The sequence below is a fragment of the Penicillium macrosclerotiorum genome (genome assembly GCF_028827735.1).
Source record: "Penicillium macrosclerotiorum strain IBT 26536 chromosome Unknown utg000002l_segment0_segment0, whole genome shotgun sequence".
Taxonomy (NCBI): domain Eukaryota; kingdom Fungi; phylum Ascomycota; class Eurotiomycetes; order Eurotiales; family Aspergillaceae; genus Penicillium; species Penicillium macrosclerotiorum.
This window is the reverse complement of record NW_026643082.1, coordinates 2637515-2658116: the sequence shown is the minus strand read 5'-3', so window position 1 is coordinate 2658116 and position 20602 is coordinate 2637515. Positions and strand designations below refer to the sequence as shown.

Genomic DNA, 20602 nt, shown 5'->3' with positions numbered 1-20602 from the left:
TAGTTAGCTGGCTCTTGGGGAGACGTAAGCTCTCACGCGCTCGCGAGTACCTGGTTGGGCTGCTTATGAAGCTGTTGTCTTTGGAGTTCTCTTGGACCTGTTCTTCGTACGCAGAGCTTCTCGTTGACGCAATACCATCAGAAAACCTTCGACTCTGTCTCACTCTTTCACTTCTCTAGCAAAGGTTCACACTAGGTGAAAAGCCATTACTGCCCTGGACATATCACACCTCGAAAGTTCGGCAAACCTATACGCAAGTCTCGGCAGGGAAGAGCGCCGTGGACACCATGTTGCGTCGAAAGTCATGCATGGGAGATGACTTTGTAAAATAACGGCTGACTAAATATAGGCCTAGTTAGTCCATTCATTGCTCTCTTTTGTTGCCTCCATTTATATTCTTCCATAGCTCGCGATAAGATGCTGGACTTGTCTTGAAAAGCAAACCCGACAATTCCTATTCGTATAAAATGGACATAACTGGCGAAATCTTTTCCTTTCCCTCTGAGAAAAGCCGATGTATGAGATACGGTTGTCAGATATTATAGAAAAGTTTTGTTGACAACGACCTTCTCAGGGAGTTCCAGAAAGTTAAAGGTGCACTGCAATTCTTCCGAGGACTGAGTGATGGCTTTCAAGGGCAAAAGCAAGCCCCAAGCAAGTCTGGAAAGATGGGAAACACTAGAATTCTCACAAGAATTATAGGATAAGACAAAGAGAAAGAACATGGAAGGTTCAACTTGAATAGTATTATTCCAGCTAGCAAAATGAATTGTGATATTCTCTTTTTGTCTCTTTCTTCCATTGTTCTCTTGCATCCTGCGCCTTTTGGACCCATTCGCGATAGTCCTGGGATACACATTCAACAGTCTTCCACATTCCAAATCAAGTTCTGCAAAAGACAACCAAAAGTCTACTTCGCAATCGGCTTTTTCACAGAACCACGGCGTGTGACACGGTTGACCATATGCAGGAATCCTCGCTGGCTGCGCCGGCGCTGGCTCTGTGACGAGCCTTGGTTGACGCCCGCACGTCCAATTTCGGGCCCATGGTTGACAACATCATCATACTTCTGCACAGTGCTCTGGGTAGTTCCGTCAGAAAGGTGTTCACTCTCATCCACGGAATAATTCTCGGCTTCCTTCACAGTCTCCCGCTGTCGCAAAGCAGCGTCCAGTACCCATTTCTTGAAGGTGGGCAGGATCTCGATATCTGGAAAGCGAACAACACTGTTCCGGATACGGTTGCTGGCGGAATGTGTCTGAACAAACTCATTTGTCGTCTCGTTCTCTTCATGGTTGCTCTTCTTTTCCTTCTTTCGTAGACGCACCATGTGCTCCCGGATGTTGAGGATGATGGTTCGAATTTCCCCAAAAGACTTTCCGTGTCCGACATAATCACGAAGCCACTCGGGCACTGGGGAAATTATGGCAGTTGGGTGCTTGCGGCCAGTTTGAAGAAACCCAGATGAACTAGTTGTGTTTCTGGCCACGGCACCTCGGTTCTCACCTTCAACCCGCATCACCTCACGTCGACGAAGAATGAGTTCAAAGCTATCGACACCATTCCAACGCTCCATACGGCTGAGAGATTCGAGAAGGAGCTCGCACTGGGTAAATGGCCACTGGTCAGCTCGATACCGGGCGCGCTGGTAATGTTTCCGACAGTAATGGACCCAGACACTAGCAGGAAAGAGCTTGGTGGAAGCTTTGTTTCGACCGAAAACATGAGAGACAACCTTCCGGAAGTGCATCCCATCTGGCGAAGGAGTCATGCGACATGGAGATGAAAATTCACAGATGGGAATGAGTTTCCTCTTCTCATCAAAAACTGTTGGGTTTTCCGCTTTCTGGACCTTCACAGCACTGTTTTCAGGACTTGCAGTAGTCTCAAGGCTGCCAGTGAAGCTTTCTGGAGAATGCTTGAAGACAGGGCTTTCAAGGATGAGTGTTGGAGATGAAGATATTTCAGAACTGGATAGGGTCTTGAACTGGATGGGGGGCAGGCGTAGCATGAGGGGATTATCATGGACAGAATTGCTTTTTCTATGAACATCGGCAGTTGAAGTCAGCGATGGAAGACCTCCAGGAAGGCTGTGGTGATTTTCACTAGGCTTTTGATAGGGATTATCGTGGGCCAGTTGTGCTGTTCGCTCGCGAATGACGAGGTCGCGGGGCTCTTCGTCATGTCTTGCCCACAGGTAGGGAAGCCGAAAATCAGGATCATCCATCGTTGGAGATGAGATAGGCGGCATCAAATCGTGGCGAGTGGCTGGAGCCGTGTTTGAGGGAGAAATATCTCTAGATGATTTCGAACGAGAGGTAGGATGCAACATCTTCAGGATGGCAGTAAAGGAAGTTTGATGGATGAAGCTTGCTGTCAAGACGGAAGTAGAAGAAGTTTCTTCCAAGCTATGATCGTGGTGAGATGGCGATGTTTAGAGACAAAGTAGGAGGGAAGACAAGAAGAAAGATACTAGATGGTTTAAATACTACCCTCTCTCCCCTCTCAAAGCGCTATCTGACATTCACTCAATGGAAACCAAGCAATCAATCCACTCGATTACCAACTATCACCCTGATTCATCACTTTTCCGTAGTCCCGAGAGGAGAACCCCTCTTTGATATGTTTGGTACGTCTACATCGAAGTAGCTATGATAGTCTAAAAGGGGAGACCTCCTCAATCCAACCTTCTTTAATGTATATTTAGCGAAGCACAAGATCAGCTTTGATATAATTTCAGGAACAATCAAGATTGGTTTTTTCCTGTGATTCAGACTTCGAGAGTTCGAGCCTTCCCTGGATAGCCTGATGCTTTGATATCCCGTCTTGCCACCATGCTTTTCATGATTCAAAAAGGATTGCGCACCTATTTCTACTTATTTAAGTATGATCCAGCATATTGAACTTGTCTTATCATGACGAGATATCTATTTAATTCAATCTAAATCTCACTTGAAATGTAAAACTGCTACTATTTCTCTGAAGTCCCGCAAGAAGCTGTGTATATGGAATTCTCTTAACAACTTAGCTACCTATTCTACGCACTGTGTCAGAGATTTCTAGTCATGGACCTCCCCCGAAAGGCTAACTGACGGTCCTCCAAGAAAAAGATTATGACGGATGTATCATTCTAGATAGCGGGAGAGTTGGTGCATGCTTTTGCACATCGATCTCGACCTGGGCGACTTTTTGAATCCAAGATTCTGGAAGAATTCGAATGAAGAGACATCCCAGGGGATCCCAGTCGTCCTTTCCCTGCCAAATTCGACCTCAACCAACATGGACTCAACTCCATGTCGCTAAGCAGTGGGCTTCACGCACATGTAAGAAATATCTCAGCTATAGGTTAGAAGTGCCGGATAAAATAGTATATTACCACTTGCCGTGATGATTGTTTGATTCTATTACCTGTGTGATGATGGATGTTGCCTTGCTAACCTCGCCAAACGGCCGGGATGAATCTCTGTTGGGGTATTCTGAGATACATCGTGACGCCGATCAGTATTAAACGGTCCTTCGCGCTGTTACACTTCCTGTTTTGATGACTTTATTTGTCATAGCACAAAGGGACCGATTGTTTCTCTGGACTCGTTATCAACCACCTTAAAAATTCCAGCAAAGGGTCTTCAAAAACTGTCTTGACGGCTTCGGTATATATTTTTGGTATACACTTTTCTTTTGAAGAAGCTCATTGGATTGATCGAGAATTATAGGACGGGCGATGACAAGGGCAAGGTTCATCGAGAAGGTGAAACTTACTAGCAACGCTAGCTCGATTTCCCTGAAAGGGGCAATGGTATACTGAGGAGCTGCCATCTTGTTTCAAGAATCAGAAGTGACATGATCAATTTGTCAAGTTGTTTTATACGTTCTCAAAATATTGCGAACCGCAGGCTCCAAAATTCAATGGACCTTGGCAAAGCCGTTGGCTTCATCACAATCTCACGCGTTATCTGGTGACTATTCGGCATATGATAGGACCCCGAGAACATCCAAGGCGGCAGAAAATTGACCCTAGCTGAGCGTGAGAGAATCTTTTATTTCTAGATTCCCGTCAGCTTAATCTACGAATACCAGTCAGCTAGGAAACATTGAAAATTTACTCATTGTCATCCCGGTGAAGGCGATCGGCAGGCAGATTTGCCGAGACGGTGGACTGCCCGGATTTTACGGGAGAATGGAAATACTGTGTTAAGATTCTCGTCTTTTGAGTGGAGCTTGGTCAAGATTCGGCATTTGATTTCATCAGATCATTTCCTGCGTTGAGTTCTGCAGGTCAGAGAGATCGTTTTATTACAAGGAGTAGAGTGGATAACTAGATGGAAAAATACGAGAACGAGCGCCTCATAGACCATTTTCCCTATTCGGCCCAGCCAGTCAGAATGAAGTTACCAAGCGGGTTTCCTGGCAAGTTATGTCCGAACGTGATGCGCTAAGGTCTTGCCCTCAGTGACTATTGAGCTATTAGTTCTCCGCATGCCGTAGCATTGTCAGGTTGCGCCGTGGCTGAGGGGGGGAATTGCGGGGAGGTGGAGCAGGGTCTTCAGCGGAGTTCCGGATTGCTTCGAAGGGTAACACTCCCACCAATTCAGGAACAAGCTTTGGAACGCCTGTGCTGGAATCCATCATCATGATTTTCTTCAGCAGAGAGTTTGTGAAATGCCGCATTAGTACTCATGTCCGGCTTTTAGGGAATGATGATTGGACTCTTGGTATGCTTCTCATCGGCCTAGGGCGTGGGTCAGCTTCCTTGCGAATCAGGCGTGCTGGCTGAAAATCCGGACAATTTACGGTCGTTTTAGATCATGCATAGCTCTATAAAATGGTGCCACTCCCCCCAGACTTTGTAGTTCTCTTCTGTGGGTTCTGCTTGTCAATCCGTTGAAAATATTATCTTGTACAGAAAAGGAAATCCATTACTTGTCTTTCAAAATGGTATACGCCGCTTGGACATTATTGAGTCTTGCTGCGGTTAGCTATGCTGCACAAAAAAGGGCTGGATCCGCGACGGCATATAGCTCCAACTCCGCTGGAAACTATAAGCTTTCTTCGGTTGCTGCGCCCGTTCAAGGTGCCGGTAGTCCCGGATCAGAGTCAACTTGGAAGCTGAGCGTCGATGATACCAGTTCTGGCCACAAGCAGACTATAGTTGGGTTTGGTGCAGCTGTCACCGATGCCACCGTCACTTCCTTCAACACCCTATCCAGCTCCGACCTCCAGTCTCTCTTGAATGATCTGATGACCTCTTCAGGTGCAGACTTCAGTTTGATGCGTCACACGATTGGTGCATCTGATTTGTCTGGAGACCCGGCATATACATACGATGACAATGGAAACGCTGCTGATCCATCGATGACTGGGTTCAATTTGGGAGATCGCGGAACTGCGATGGCAAAGATGCTTGCTTCGATGAAGTCGTTGCAATCTAGCTTGAAAATCTTCGGTTCTCCGTGGAGTGCTCCTGGTTGGATGAAGTTGAATGGAGTCATAGATGGAACCACAACAAACAACAATCTGAATGATGGGTACCTCAGTGGAGGAACTGGAAGTTCAGGATATGCAAGCGCCTTCGCCCAGTACTTTGTCAAGTACATCCAGGCTTATAAAAGCCTAGGCGCTCCCATCGACGCCATCACGATCCAGAACGAGCCTTTGAACAGTCAATCAGGCTATCCTACTATGTATGTCTATGCGGACGAATCTGCACAGCTGATTCAGAACTACATTGGGCCTGCTTTAAAGAACGCGAATCTTGATACGGATATTTGGGCATATGACCACAACACTGGTACGTCGTTTAATCGCAGCAAAAGAGACTACTGGGTTAACTTATTTAATAGATGTCGCTTCATATCCCCAGACTGTTATAAATAATGCCGGTGAATACGTTGATTCTGTCGCATGGCATTGTTATGCGACAAATGTTGACTGGACCGTACTCACCCAATTCCACAATACCAATCCCAATGTTAAACAATATATGACCGAGTGTTGGACTCCATCAGGTACATGGAATCAGGCAGTTGGCTTCACTATGGGCCCCTTACAGAACTGGGCATCCGGTGTCACTGCATGGACTCTTGGGACTAACTCTGATGATGGTCCTCATCTTTCTAGCGGTGGATGTTCAAATTGCCAAGGTCTAGTCACCATAAGCAATGGGGGATATACTTTCAATCCTGCCTACTATATGATGGCACAATTCAGCAAATTTATGCCACCTGGTGCGATCGTGTTGAGTGGTAGCGGTAGCTACACTTACTCAAATGGAGGAGGCATACAGTCTGTGGCTTCACTAAACCCAGATGGAAGTCGATCAGTTGTTATTGAGAACACATTTGGCAATGATGTTTATGTTACTCTTTCTACTGAAAGCGGAGAAGAGTGGAGTGGAAATATTCCAGCTGAATCAGTGACCACCTGGGTGCTCCCCGCTTCAACTTGAAATGTGCAGGAGACACATGGCTTTGCGGAAGGGAATTTAAGTCCCATTTTGTGGTAGCTAATAAGTATCGGAGACTACATAAATTGATTCAATGGTAAACTGAATGGTGTGCGGGGGTGGTATTGAAAATCCAAAATGTAGACGAAGTCTGTCTCATTACCTGGTGTGTAACAAGCTTACACTGCGTATATAAACTCGGGGTTTTCTCTATCTGTAAGATCACGCCAGCTATAAAAACGTCAGTATCCCTATTGCATGATGAAAAAGCGTGAGACTGTACCCTTGGTTCTCCACCCGAATGTATCCTGGGCTTGATCTTATCATGTTCTTCCTTTTATTTTCTCGACGGCACCACCAATTGATGAAAAGTAAGTCACAAATACACAAAGCAAAACAAACAATGATCGTGATCTCGGCAGGAATATATCGAGGAGCATCGCTGGGGCTGAATGTCTGTGGACCAATGATATTTCCAACACAGTAGCCAATAAGATAAAGAGCGGCAACGGTCGTCTTTTTCGTGTAGCCTGCAATGTTGCTCGAGATCAAAGACAGGACAGTTGCACCGGTGGCTGGGATTGCCTGCGTTAAATAATAACCGAACAATCGACCGATGTTGTAGCCATCGCCTCCACTTTTTGAAATAGGTAGAGCGACAATGAGAATGATACCAATCAGTGCAAAAATCATTGGAATACATGCAAATAAAGTTCGGTTTTGAAAATGATTGCCAGCCCAGCCATTAGAGAGACATGCTATAATCACAACAGCGCCTCCTGGAATACCGTATAGAAGGCTTTGCTGCTCTGTATAACCGAAACTCACGATTAGTTGACTAAAAAAATTCGTAAGACCTCCATTGGGAATATCTGAAAGAACCCCGTATAGAAAAAGTGCCCAGTTGAGTGGGTCAAAAAAGGCTTCTCTGAACTGATACCACTTGAAGTATCTATTACCGATACCTTGTTGATTTTCTCGAACACGTTGGATGGCAAGTAGCCTATCGTGTTTATTCAACCAGCGGCAATTGATCTGAGAATCCGGAATTATCCAGAAAAATAGGACTCCAATGCATGTCTACCAGAAGCCGTATCAGTAAGTAAATTCATTAACACGGAAATAGGAGCTTACAGTGAAGCAGCCTGTAGCAATGAAGATGAGCTTCCACCCTGCAATAGAGCTATCCACTTCCGAAAGCCGACGAGAGATTCCATACGCTACTAAACCTCCGATTATCTGACCCCATCCGTTTGCACTTATCCATAGCCCTGCTCTTAGATTGTGCTCCCGAACTGTATACCATTGTGATGAAAGTAGAGCAAATGCCGGCATACTGGCGGCTTCGAAGACTCCTAGGAGAAACCGAATGGCAACAGCACCATGGAAATTTGACACAAGTGAGAAGAGGGCCAGTATTGCTCCCCAAGTAAAAACGCAGAAAGCAGAATATTTGGCGAGCGGAAGACGTTGTAGGAGTCGATTTGTAGGATACTGAATTAAATAATGAATATTAGCGATATGAGTATAAAGATGGAGGTCACGATCTCATACCTCCCAGGCTAGCCAGCCAATATAGAAGATGGATCCAAGCCACTGATATTCGTCGCCTTCAAGATGGAGGTCATGTTTGATGCCCATGATACTAGCGTATGATAATGTTGTTTTGTCCAAATAATTGAGCCCAAATACACAGCACCTGGGAAATATTAGAAAGGGGAGTTATTCAAGTTGGAAGAAGCAACTCACAATATAGGCATCAAATGCCAGTCTATTGACCGAAGCAATCTTCGGTTCGTCGCTTCATCCAGAATTAAAGGCCGGCCGTCATAATTTGCCAATGCTATCATAGCTTCATCGTCCTCTTTGGTATACTCGGTTGCTTTATTGGCAGTCGGATCCTTTCCAGCTTCGAGTTCCATCTCGGTAACATCATAGGGATTGTGATTAACTCCGTTGCCTGACATAACTTCAACATGGCTATATTGAGGTATCATAATGGGCTTCTCCGGTTCGTCTGTAGCTGTGATTTTGAATAATTGAGCTTCATGATGACAAAAGGGGTATTGGGAGTGGTCAGGCTGTCCATAGTTATACAGAAGGAAATCCTGCTAACTACCCCATGGGGATTCCATGTGGAAGGATCCACTCTCGTGCGCAGACCCGCGGCGGCGGTGTTTGCCCGGCACGGAAATTCGCATTATTCTTTGTAACCGGGGGTTTGGCCGACTGAGACTCCATGCCCGATCATCCCCGACCAACTCCGACTCAGTTTGAAGTCCACCTAAGGAGCGAAATTGTTTAGCCAATTGATTTCCCCGCATTGGATATTTTAATATAGATCAGTCGCACCTCTCAGAGAATCCAAGTCCCCATTCTGGCCTCAAACACTATGAACCCCGAAATTGGGGTGAGCGCCCTTAATCCGCCACCATCGTCAAACAATACGGTGCGTGTGCGGATGATAGACACGACATCTATCATGTCACTTCATGCATTTTCTTTTGTGAAACCTGTAATGCCTGGGCATGAGCGCATGAGCGTGACAACTGTTGCTTTCCTGATCGAGAATGAGCGACTTGGAAAAAAGGCAATGTTCGACCTGGGAACTCGAAAAGACTACTGGAATTCACCGCCATTTACCTTGACGCGAATTGAAGCCGCAATTCCTGGTGTCAGAGTTGATAAGGATGTGACTGAGATTTTACAAGCACAAGGTTTGAAGCTGAGCGAGATAGGTACGTGAGTAAGACTTGTAGCACTTGTTGAAAAGCTGCCTGAAATTCTAAATCAACCCAAGATGATATAATTTGGTCGCACAGTCATTGGGACCATATGGGAAGCCCATACTTGTTCCCTTCCTCTACGAACCTCTGTTATGGAAAGGGCACCGGCCCATTCCCTGCGTACCCTGAGAATTCAAATTCCAACCTCAATGCGGCCGACTTCGAGGGGCGGAACTGTATAGAAATCGGGTGCACTGATTTATATATTGGGCCTTTTCCAGCAACAGACTTTTATGGGGATGGCTCGCTTTATTTGTTGGACACTCCTGGACATTGGCCGGGCCATTTATGCGCTCTTGCGCGCACAACCCCGGACACTTTTGTCTTCCTCGGAGGAGATATTTGCCATTTTGCGGGGGATTTTAGACCAAGTGAGGCGATCCCATTTCCGGAGAAAATTCCTGGGGAATCACTTTTGAACAGTCAAAAGTATCCTGCGCCTTGTCCATGCGAATTCTTTTTGGGCCATCACCCACAATTACGGGAAGTTGGAAGTTCGGTTAATACGAAAACGACCCCATTTTACCAGCTTTCTACCCACGAACATTCAACCTACAAAGATCCAGCCACTGCGGTGGTGACTACAGAGGGAATGCAGAAATACTTTGACGCGGACCCCAATATCATGGTCTGCCTTGCACATGACACAGCATTGCTGGATCACCTACCAATATTCAATCATCAACCAGAAAAGGATATCAATGACTGGAAAAACCAGGGACTAAAGGAGCGATGCCACTGGGGCTGGCTCGGAGAGCTTCCGCGGTACGACAAGGACGGCAACCTCATCGGACCAGGAAATCGTGATATTCCTATTGTGGATGGCCTTTGGAGGGATGGTATTCGAGTGGATTCGTTCAGAAATTAGATAATGCCCTTTCCGTGTCAGAGCACTTCCATTAAGTGGAAATGCCAAATAATAAAACTATATAGACAGGCATCCTATCCGCGCTATAACTGATCAGAAATTTACTTGGTTGTCCTCGTTTAAAAAAAAGGGAAAATCTGCGTTTGCGAGGCCTTCTCCACCCGGCGCAAGAAGATCATATCCCATACCGAGGCTCCATAGCTCTTCGTCTTGAAACCCCCAGTTATTGTAAGGGGAGACGTCGGGCGTCGATTGAATATGATATTCGGGCCCTGTGTGAGGGTTGACATTTTCTTGGAAGGGCTGCTGGCCGAGAAGATACCCCGGCATGTCGGATTGTTGTCGACTCAGCTGTGATCTTTGGGTATCTGCCCACGTATTTGAACGTTTGGTTGCCTTCGGACTCCCCGTCGATTGAAACTTTCCGAGCTTTGAGGCTTGTTTCAGCATTCTTTCAAAGCCATTTGCCATGCTAAAGACCATATGGTTTGCCCCGGCCTTGCAGCCCCGAAGTAATCTGATAATTCTCTCAACCAAAGGCCGAGTTCTTTGTGCAGGGTCTATGGTAATTCCAATGACTTGCCAGCGGTCTGACATTTTCATTAAGAACACCACGGCAAAGGCGATCATGGAATGCAAATATAATGGCATGCCAACGATACTATCGCGATATCCCGGCTCTTCGATGAACTGCTGGAGGAGCAAATGCGCGGCCTCAATTGCCCTCAGAGTCAAAGGCCGAAGGCTTGTAGGCAGATCGTGAAGTGTATCAAGAGGCCTGCCTCGCAGCACAAGTGAATGTAACACTAGCTCGCTAAAGTAGTAATGAAGATCGACACCTCCGCCAAGGCTGAGCATTCGCAAATCCCATCGCTCTTTCCATGAGCGAGCATCTTCTGTAAAGCGAAAATGATTCAGGACAGACGCATCATCTCCGCCCATGGTTCTTTTAGGCTCAAACCCAAATGTCTGGAACGCCTTGCTCAGGATGACCAGACCAGTCACCTGTGAAATTAGTGTTTGGTCTAACAGCGTGCACCAGGGTGAGTTGAGAAGGACCTCAAAGTCCTTGATCGGTCGAAGTTCCGCCATCACTGGAGGGCGACCGTATGCAACACTCGACTGGTGATCAAGAACAAACAGCAGATACCACAGCCTTGCTTTTTCAAGATTATCCCTGCGCGCGTCTTCACTAATATCGGAAGTATAAAAAGCCTCGTAGAAAGCGTGATGAAGATTGAGCTCAGTGGCCATGCGTATACAAATACCACTCAACTTCCAGCTCAAGTCCGGTTCCCAGAAGGCTGCGATACATAAGCCTCGGATGTCGTCTAAGGTGTGCATACGATCGAAGATGGCGGAGGAGAGCAGACCTAAGAATCGACTATGGCAAATTTCATGTGTATATTCACGACCAGGAATATGGAGAGCGCTGACGAGCATGACGGCGGTAAATAGGACGGTGGAAGAGGTGCGCAGAGATTCCAGCGTAGCATCTTGAGAGATCGTGGCGGAGAATAGATAGGGCGATAGGACGGCCTTGAAACTATAGCATGAGGTCATATCAGTGTCCGTTATTAATTGGCAAATGTTTCGAAATTAAAAGAATCCTGACAATTTCAGCATCTCCCCCGCCTCTTCATAGGTTAGAATCCGCTCTGAGATTAGATCCGAGTCCATCCTTCTCATCCCCCCCTTTCGCCGCTGCTTGCCACTCCTGAGCTGGCTTCGTAGTCCATTCAACCTGGTTGCTTCAATCAGACTCCCCATTGGACCAGGCGAGAGTTCTCCTTCTTGTGCCTTGTTCGTCGTAGACACTAAGTCCTGGGAATTTTGTCTCGTCGGCCGAGGCGATTGCGATGGCTCCACAATCTCTGATTGTGAATATAATTCCAGTGCCGGCATATTCAGCCTCTCCAGTACATCTTCAAGAGCTCTTTCAAGTTTCACTAGATCAACATTGTATGGCTGATGGTGTTGTTTTTCCGTAGGCTCGGCGTTGATCCAGACCTTCTTTTCGCTGACGCATTTCAGCCGGAGTCGTAGACAGCGCGAACAACTGCCCATACCGCGGTCTGCGGAGTCACATTTGACCTTCAATTTGCGGCATGTGGAGCAAGCAGTTCCTTTGCGCGATGGCTGAATGTCACTCCCGTCATCTATGGCCCTTCGCGGTCTTTTTCTCGGAGGCGAGGGTGCTTCAGTGGCAGGGAGCCTATTTGGAGAGTAGCTTTCCATGATAAACGTTTAGATGCGCACGAAGAGAAGGAAGATATTATGAGAATTTTTGAATTTCGAGGGTTGGGCCACCCGAAGCGATTGCTTGGGTCCGCTAACTTCCTTCTACCAGGATTAGGATTAGCCAGACCTCATCGTCATGCGTTCCGGCTAGCCTTGCTACATTCTCATGGATGAAGAGCGCGCGAGTTTGCAAACGATAATTGAGCTCATACAATCTACTCGAGATTGATGATTTCCATAAAACTTCCCTGTTTGCTCGATTCTCCCAAAACCTCTCGATAATTCAGTCGCTAGGCATGTTGCTCGATGCTGAGCCCTGCTGGCTTCCCCGCATCTTGTCGGGACTCCGCACTGACGGACACGGACTTGACCGGCGTTATGCCGACGGACGCCAATCACAGTTACACATCAAGACCATATGGGCCAATTTTGATCGTGAAATCAACGATCTATTAAATGTAAAATCCCGCTATTGCTGAAGATGAAATATGAGTATACCCGACCGATCAAAAGAGAAGACTAACCGCCCCAAATGGCCACATTCCGTCCTCGCATCGCCCTCACCTTAGGCGACCCAGCCGGAGTTGGCCCCGAGTTAGCAGCCAAACTCATCGCAGACCCCTGGAATCGACAGCGTGCAGACTTGCTAATTCTCGCGGACCGATCTGAGGTCGAAGCTGCCGCGGCTACTGCGAATGTCCTCATCCCCGATGATGTCCATATTCTGGATGATGGAACGGCCCCCAAGATACCAATCCAACGAGGAAAGATATCGAAGGAAGCAGGAGCACGAACACTACATCAGTTGAAACGGGCGGTAGTCCTGGTCAATCGTGATGAAGCAGATGCGATTGTGTTTACGCCTCTTAACAAAACATCTCTTCATATGGCTGGCATGCATGAGGAGGACGAATTGCGCTGGTTTGCAATGCATCTCAACCATCAAGGAACAACAAGCGAGGTCAATATAATCCCTGGGCTATGGACGGCACGGGTGACCAGTCACGTCGCCATGAAAGATGTATCGTCCCGAATTTCCAAAGCAACGGTCTGCGAGTCGATCGAGCTCCTGCATCATCTACTGTGAGGAGCCTTTCCACGACGCCTTAGGCACCAAGATACTTATGTGTGACTTAGATCCGATTTCGGCATCGAGAGCCCCCGCCTCGGTGTCTGCGCGTTGAACCCCCACAACGGCGAGAATGGCATTTTCGGCCGCGAGGAGATCGACGAGATCCGGCCGGGCGTGGAAATTGCCCAGTCAAGAGGAATCAACGTCAAGGGTCCATTCCCCAGCGACACGATCTTTGTTGGGCGCGCCAACTACGATGGTATCATCACCATGTACCATGACCAGGGTCAGATCGCGCTCAAGGTCATTGGCTTTGATGGCGGTGTGACTGTGCAAGGGGGTTTACCGGTCGTCATAGCTACTCCAGCGCATGGCACGGCCTTTGATATTGCCGGAAAGAATATTGCAAGTGTGAAGAGCAGTCAGAATGCGTTGGACGTGGCTATAGCGGTCGCTGGCAAGAAAGCTGCGCGTTCAAGGGCCCAATGATTCTGTAGAATATTCATCTTATAGACATCAAACTTTTGGAAATCTGCTATCTGGAAATCCTTGGAAGGTTTTCTTTAGCACTACCTTGATTACCATTTCGGGGCTACAATGTTGCCAACAAGCGACAAGCCAGTTGCTTTGGGTATGCTCAGGCGATGAGTGCGTGGAAAAAGTGCACTTCAAGTTCTCTTCGAATCCAATTGGATCGAAGGATTCAATAGCCCTTCAGTGTAAGTTATACAAAAGATATAACAAGATAGTAAATAGCGACTAGAGCTACACTGGAGTCCTGAATAATAATCCTGGGAGTTTGTTAGACAAGGCCCCCTCACTTAGGGTTGCCCCCTCACGTGATCATTTTCCTCAAAACAACGTCCCACCAGAAGATCGGATGTTTTGGATGTACTTCAAGAGATATACACGGGATTAAACTTTTACTCATATTTCATGTAATTTTGAATCGAAATAACAGGGTTGTTCTTTTGTTTCTATCATGCAAGGGTCATTATCGTGTCTCAGCAGACCGCAAGGTCCGAGAGTGGAGCCGAACTTCCTATATACAAAAAATCCACAACAAGGTAGGTGGTAGGGGAATTGGCATGCAGAACCGGCAGTGTTAATGGTCTGCCTCATTTCTTTTATTGGAGATGCGAGCTCCGCGGGAATCAAGTCGATCGTCGATCGGGGAAAGGGCGCTGAAGGAAGGGAAATTATTCAAGCCGAAGAGGTATCATGTACAAAACGCCAGGGGAATGCAACGGAAGGAGGGTAAAGAGAGCAAGACAAGGAAATCACTCAGCTGCCGTCGACAGCGACGATTGCAGTGCCTGTGTCAAGGCCTCCTCCTGGCGCTTGAGTTCCATCTCCATGAGATACTGCGCGTACTTGGAGCGAGGGTTGTGAATACCACATTCAGTCTTCTGCTGACCCTTCCAGCGACCGGAGCGCTCATCCTCGTTTTCAGCGACAGGCTGGGTGGAGTGCCAGTCACCAACGCTCTTGTAGCCACGGTCAAGGAGCTCGTTGTAGGGAACGTTGTGCTCCTTGGCGTACTGCTTAACCTGGTCAAAGGACCAGTTGGCCATGGGGTTGATCTTGATGAGGCCAGCCTCGTCGACCTCGATCACATCAAGATCACCACGTTTGCCGCCCTGGCTGCGGCGACGACCGGTGAGGACAGCATGGACATTCATTTCACGGTAGGCACGCTGAGCGGGCTCGACCTTGGCGACCCAGTCATAGAGCTGGTCATCCATTTCCCAGAGACGGGAACCGTATTTGGTTTCGAATTCGGCAGCAGTGTCAGCACCCAGAGGCTTGTAAACATGCACATTGTTGTTAGGATAACGCTTTCGGACTCGGTCGACCAACGCCAGGGTCTCCGGAAAGTGGTGCAGCGTGTCCAGGAAGATCAGGTCGACCATCTGGGGGCGGGGGACCTTCAGCTTGGACAGCATATCCAGAGTAACCAGACCAGTTAACCCGAAGGCAGTGGTCTGGAAAAGGTGAGGGAGAGATGTGATGCACCATCTTAAGATATCTAATGATATTGAGTCAGACCTTGAATATCCAGGAGCGGGGTCGATCCTCAACCACCCAAATTGAGGGAGCAGGAAGGGGGGTTTCATGGGATATCACGCCAAACATACCTTGGGGCTCGAGGAATTGCAGCTGGCGGTTGAGGAACTGAAGATGAGGCTTGGTGAAGACAATCTCCGGGACGTAGTCATCACTTGAGCCACCACTCACGTATCCCGACTCGGTCATGGCATCCCTAGAGTCAATGCCATTCTCGACATCGGAGGGGTAGTTGCTAGGCATCTTGGCCGGCATTTTGGGGCGTAGTAGAATGGGAGAGTACGATGTGAAAGAATAGAAGAATAGAATGATATAATGTTCCAAATAGGAATCTTTTCACACCGTACTGGGCTTGGGGTAACCACAAGAAGCTTGAGGATGGAACCTTTAGAATGACAATGGCAAGAATATAAGAAGCGCAGGGGCAATCACGACATCATCTCGGGTCTTCGTGCCTGGCATCTCATCCGACGGCCTTCCATTGCCGTCCATTCTGCCGCACGATCACGACATTGCTGATCACCGCCTGCCGAATCGGTGCTGTTGCTGAAAAATTCAGTGCGTTTTGACACCAGCCAAAATCACGCAATACCTGCACTGGTGGTCCCTGTGGCGACCCGCAGCTCCTGGGAGCCGCGGGCGCGACGGGAGATTGGATGTTGCTCGGGCTTGGTTGGGCTCCCCAGCCATAGCTAGCTTTGAAACAGTATAGCTTGGGTTTCAAGCTGATAAATCCGTCGTACTCCGGGCTTCATGCACTTCCGTGAAAGTCCGCGAGACTCCGGACAGGTTTCCCCGGTTGATCTAATCTCCGCTGATGCGTCGATTCCCCATGAAGAAGTTTTTAAGCCCGTTGCTATCTAAGCAATCCGATTAGCAATCAGGTCCGAAAACAAGAGAATCAAATCTTGGATGTTACCCGATCGATCAAGCAGGAGGTAGTATGATCTACGTTGTATGTCATGGTGGAGTGCCTAGTGGCGGAGAGCTTGCTGGGTCTGCTCCTCCACCGTCTCGTCCACAACTCGCCATCTCTGATATTCCTGTTTCCATTCTGCCTGGCGGTGAAGATGGAGCCTCCTAGTGAGTCACGTGCCAAGACCGGATCACAATAATAGGCACGTGATACTTAGAAGAATTTCATCATGTGATCTTGGTGGACCCCCAGCCACGTGCCGATCAGCGACGTTTTTTTTTGGAGGCGGAGGGGTTCGTTGGGATCAAAAGTCCGCAGGAGGACCGTACTCGCTCTCTGTTATCTTCTTGTAAACCCTCCATGGCCGACTCAACTCATACTCGCCAGCGCCCCTCGCTGGGCCAGATGCGCAGCAATTCCTTCCTCCAGGACCATCAACAGTATAAGCCACCGGTCCCGCTCGCCATCAATCAGAACATCGGCGAGGTCCTGGGTGCACAGTTGGACGACAGTCTGTCGACCCTGACCAATCCGATCAAGCCGGACCCAGAGCGTGTCACCGACAGCGGCGTCATTCACAGCATCTTCAACCACAACGGAAACGCCTTGCCGGAGGGCACCGCGCGTATCGTAGCGACCATCTTCTACAAGTCCTCCAATCCCGTTCACCCCCACTTCCACCCCGATGTCTCGCCCAGCCTGATCCCTGGAGACAAGCTCCCCGCGCCGCATGTTCCTGAGGGGTCTGCGCCGACCGACGATATTGAAAAGATCCCCCGCGAGCCGCCGGCACCCGAGCCCGAGCCCTTGGATCATCTGTACGGACCGTTCGTCTCGCAGCTCTGCTTGACCAACTTCCTCCAGATCCTCGAATCCCTGCCAACCCCGTATCAGCGTACAAACACCTCGCACCGCTGTCTGGATCGCCAGTTGCATCCCCGCGTCGTGGAGGTCACGTTCTCCCCGCCACCGGACCCAGCATACCTGTCATTCGATGACCTACGTAAGCACGAGAGTATCTGGCGATTTGAGCGTGAGTGGAACGTCGAGGTGGTCCTGCAGCAGGAGAGCGTGTTCCGCCGACATAAGCGTCTTGCCATTTTTGACATGGACAGCACCCTTATTAACAACGAATGCATTGATGAAATTGCCAAGTTCATTGGGGTGGAAAAACAGGTTTCCGTAAGTGACAATCAACCCCGACTAAAGCGAAAGACGTCGAAGCTGACCTTTGCTTCCAGGATATTACCGAGCGGGCCATGAATGGAGAGCTGGATTTCTCCGCATCGCTCCGCGAGCGTGTCGGCTTACTTAAGGGCGTTCCGGCTGATGTGTTCGACAAGCTCAAGTCTGTCTTGACGATTGCGAACGGTGCGCGAGAACTTTGCCGTGCCTTGAAATCCCTCGGTTTCAAGATGGCTGTTCTCAGTGGTGGTTTCCAGCCTTTGGCGGAATGGCTTGCTGAGCAACTTGGGATTGACATCGCTGTTGCCAACCACGTAAGTGGCTTGCACCAATTTGAGCAACTATATACTCACATTATTTTTTAGCTCGAGATTGACCCCGAAACTCAGACCTTGACTGGTAAATTGGTCCCGAACAAGCCGATTATTGACGCTGCTCAGAAGCGCGCTCTGCTGAAGTCCATCGCTGCGGAGCACAACATTCCCCTCTCCCAGACCATGGCTGTGGGCGATGGCGCCAATGACCTTCTGATGCTTCATACTGCTGGCCTAGGTGTTGCCTGGCGCGCCAAGTCTAAGGTTCAGCTTGAAGCTCCCACTCGCATCAACGGTGAGAGCTTGGTTGATATTCTCTACTTGCTCGGTCTTGACAGCGATGACATTGCTGAGCTGTCCTCGGACAAGAAATGAGATACGATGAAGGGAGACTAGGCTACATGCTAAAACAGTAAAGTCTATTCCCTGCGTGCTATAGACCACCACGCAATACCCATTACGTCCCATTCTATTGGACGGCCGATGTCCACTTGGTTCAGAGCCTTCCTTGCACAGCATGAACACGAGCTGCACTATGTGAAGGCCACCATCAGCATTTCGTTTTACGTTTCTTTTGAGCAGCATGGAGTTAGTTATGAATGGCTTTTGAGCAGAAGGAAATAGGAACGTGGAGGGAGTCAGGTGTGCGGATGTGGCATTGCTTTTGCCGGGTGTTATTTGCTACGACATCTGCACAGTCAGCTTTGGATTGGAGTCCAAAGGGCATCTCCGGATGTGTATACCCATCAGCGCGCATGTATTTGCTATGACCGTTATCTTATTCATTGCACAGGCTGATGACCTGAAAACATCACTTGTTTTCTATACGCTGAAGAATGTAGATGTCTTTATTTTTGACATAATTGCAACTTATGTCGAGCCTGTGTGTAATTGATCAGGTGTACAGAATTGAAACCGTTGATGGTGATACCAAAAAAAGGACCAATGTTGAAGTCTTGGTCGACATGAAGAAAGAAGAGAGCCCAGAACCAGCCAGCCTAAACCAAAACAATGCAAAGCCAACGCCGAACGATGTGGAATGATTGATAAACCATCCGCCGCGGAAAAATGAGGTTGAAAAGGGTTTTGCTTGCCATACAAAATTATAATTCATTTGTTCCAACCCTTGTGATTTAGGAACACGAGGATGAAATCAGCGAGTCACCTCATCGACAATGGCGGCTTGGTCAACGGTGCTCTCCGCGGCTCCAGAGCCCGCGCGGCGCTTTTTCAGCACGTTCTCGATGAATGCCTCGCCAGCCTTGTAGCTACTCCGGACGAGAGGTCCCGAGGCACAATACAGGAAGCCCATATCCAGAGCACGCTGGCGCCAGGCCTCGAACCGGTCCGGAGTCACATATTCGTGCACAGCCATGTGGCGCTTTGTAGGACGCATGTACTGACCGAAAGTCACAACGTCGACATTCACGGCGCGGAGCTGGCGCAAGGCATCCCAAAGCTGATCGTCCGTCTCACCGAGACCAAGCATGAGAGAAGTCTTGGTGATAAGATCGGGCTTAGCAGCCTTGGCAGCCTCGAGAATGCGGATCGACTGCTGGAAAGTGGCACGACGGTCACGAACATACGGGGTGAGGGCTTCGACGGTCTCGACGTTGTGCGCATAGACGTCCAGGCCGGACCGGGCAACCAAAGCGGCCATCTCCACGTCACCCCGGTAGTCGCCTGTCAAACATTCAACAAGAATGTTGGGAGCCTTCTGCTTGATTTTGATCACCGTCTCGGCGAAGTGCCGCGCGCCACCATCAGCCAGATCGTCTCGGTCAACGCTCGTCAGAACCACATAGCCAAGACCCCAGCGCGAGATGGCTTCTGCGGTATTTTCAGGCTCGTGGATATCCAGGGGTGCCGGAGTACGCGAGGTCTTGACGCTACAGAAACGGCATCCACGAGTGCAGGTATCGCCCATGAGCATGATCGTAGCCGTGGCTGCAGATTTATTGTCACCGCCCCAGCAATCCGAGATATTGGGACACCGAGCTTCTTCGCAAACAGTGTGCAAGTTCAATCCACGCAAATCCTTCTTCAATCGTTGGTAGTTCTTCGAATCCGGGATCGGCGTCTTCAGCCACTCGGGTAGGCGAGTCATTTCCTTCTTGCGGCCGGCCGGTCCGACCATAGCGGTCTTGAGAGCATAGGCTTCGGTGGGGTCGAGCGGCGCATCATCCTGGCCACCAGAAACAAAGTCTGCGAACGAAGGACCTGCGTTCAACTTGTCCTTGAAGGAAGTTGCCCGCCGCCGTGTGGTTCCCGACGGTGTATTGGAGGTAGCGGACGAGGCATCGGTGGTGGCGTAGTTTCTGTAGCCAATGGTGGAAGCAAAGGATGTGGTCGCTGGAGAGAAGTTCGCTCTCACAGACGACAAGTGTCGTAGACTTCGTGTCGGTGCTGCCATGAGGTCGGTTGCGTTGTGTTGAGAACTGAGCAGGACAACGACCACGAGAAAGATAGCAGTCGAATCGAATCCCGCGGGAAACCATCCTGACTCAGCTTGGCCGATCGGCGGTATATTATTGTTCCGGGTCCATCGGTGATCGCTTCCGACTATCAACCGGTGAACTTTACCGGCAGTTTAGATACTGAGGTTTCTCCTCCCAACTCTATTCTTTCGAACACTTATGCCATGTACACCAAGTATTGATAGCTAGGAATCATTATGATTATGCTTTATTATGCTACTCAAAACTGATTGT

The 20602-nt window shown here is 48.8% G+C and overlaps 9 protein-coding genes across 9 annotated transcripts; 4 read left to right on the top strand and 5 right to left on the bottom strand.

Annotated features, from left to right (window-relative positions):
* Positions 1 to 910: 910 nt before the first annotated feature.
* On the bottom strand, positions 911 to 2227 carry N7462_002094 (putative pathogenicity factor; the record flags this gene model as incomplete). Its single annotated transcript, XM_057073820.1, has 1 exon — positions 911 to 2227. The coding sequence occupies one exon, from the start codon at positions 2225 to 2227 to the stop codon at positions 911 to 913; it is 1317 nt and encodes a 438-aa protein (XP_056937461.1).
* A 2705-nt stretch (positions 2228 to 4932) lies between these two features.
* N7462_002093 (glycoside hydrolase family 30 protein) lies at positions 4933 to 6445 on the top strand (the record flags this gene model as incomplete). The annotated part of the gene is made up of 2 exons (XM_057073819.1): positions 4933 to 5788; positions 5841 to 6445. 2 exons carry the CDS (start codon positions 4933 to 4935, stop codon positions 6443 to 6445), a joined length of 1461 nt encoding a protein of 486 aa, XP_056937460.1.
* Positions 6446 to 6664: 219 nt separating this feature from the next.
* Positions 6665 to 8409, bottom strand: N7462_002092 (uncharacterized protein; the record flags this gene model as incomplete). Its single annotated transcript, XM_057073818.1, has 5 exons — positions 6665 to 6673; positions 6740 to 7522; positions 7577 to 7936; positions 7997 to 8141; positions 8192 to 8409. 5 exons carry the CDS (start codon positions 8407 to 8409, stop codon positions 6665 to 6667), a joined length of 1515 nt encoding a protein of 504 aa, XP_056937459.1.
* Positions 8410 to 8834: 425 nt separating this feature from the next.
* On the top strand, positions 8835 to 10096 carry N7462_002091 (MBL fold metallo-hydrolase; the record flags this gene model as incomplete). The annotated part of the gene is made up of 2 exons (XM_057073817.1): positions 8835 to 9180; positions 9243 to 10096. The coding sequence occupies 2 exons, from the start codon at positions 8835 to 8837 to the stop codon at positions 10094 to 10096; spliced, it is 1200 nt and encodes a 399-aa protein (XP_056937458.1).
* Positions 10097 to 10189: 93 nt separating this feature from the next.
* Positions 10190 to 11659, bottom strand: N7462_002090 (fungal specific transcription factor domain-containing protein; the record flags this gene model as incomplete). The annotated part of the gene is made up of 1 exon (XM_057073816.1): positions 10190 to 11659. The coding sequence occupies one exon, from the start codon at positions 11657 to 11659 to the stop codon at positions 10190 to 10192; it is 1470 nt and encodes a 489-aa protein (XP_056937457.1).
* Positions 11660 to 12869: 1210 nt separating this feature from the next.
* On the top strand, positions 12870 to 13898 carry N7462_002089 (uncharacterized protein; the record flags this gene model as incomplete). The annotated part of the gene is made up of 2 exons (XM_057073815.1): positions 12870 to 13420; positions 13475 to 13898. The coding sequence occupies 2 exons, from the start codon at positions 12870 to 12872 to the stop codon at positions 13896 to 13898; spliced, it is 975 nt and encodes a 324-aa protein (XP_056937456.1).
* A 791-nt stretch (positions 13899 to 14689) lies between these two features.
* On the bottom strand, positions 14690 to 15731 carry met16 (phosphoadenylyl-sulfate reductase (thioredoxin); the record flags this gene model as incomplete). Its single annotated transcript, XM_057073814.1, has 2 exons — positions 14690 to 15438; positions 15548 to 15731. The coding sequence occupies 2 exons, from the start codon at positions 15729 to 15731 to the stop codon at positions 14690 to 14692; spliced, it is 933 nt and encodes a 310-aa protein (XP_056937455.1).
* Positions 15732 to 16752: 1021 nt separating this feature from the next.
* Positions 16753 to 18266, top strand: N7462_002087 (phosphoserine phosphatase SerB; the record flags this gene model as incomplete). Its single annotated transcript, XM_057073813.1, has 3 exons — positions 16753 to 17574; positions 17634 to 17891; positions 17943 to 18266. 3 exons carry the CDS (start codon positions 16753 to 16755, stop codon positions 18264 to 18266), a joined length of 1404 nt encoding a protein of 467 aa, XP_056937454.1.
* A 778-nt stretch (positions 18267 to 19044) lies between these two features.
* Positions 19045 to 20304, bottom strand: N7462_002086 (lipoate synthase; the record flags this gene model as incomplete). The annotated part of the gene is made up of 1 exon (XM_057073812.1): positions 19045 to 20304. One exon carries the CDS (start codon positions 20302 to 20304, stop codon positions 19045 to 19047), a length of 1260 nt encoding a protein of 419 aa, XP_056937453.1.
* Between the last annotated feature and the right edge of the window lie 298 nt (positions 20305 to 20602).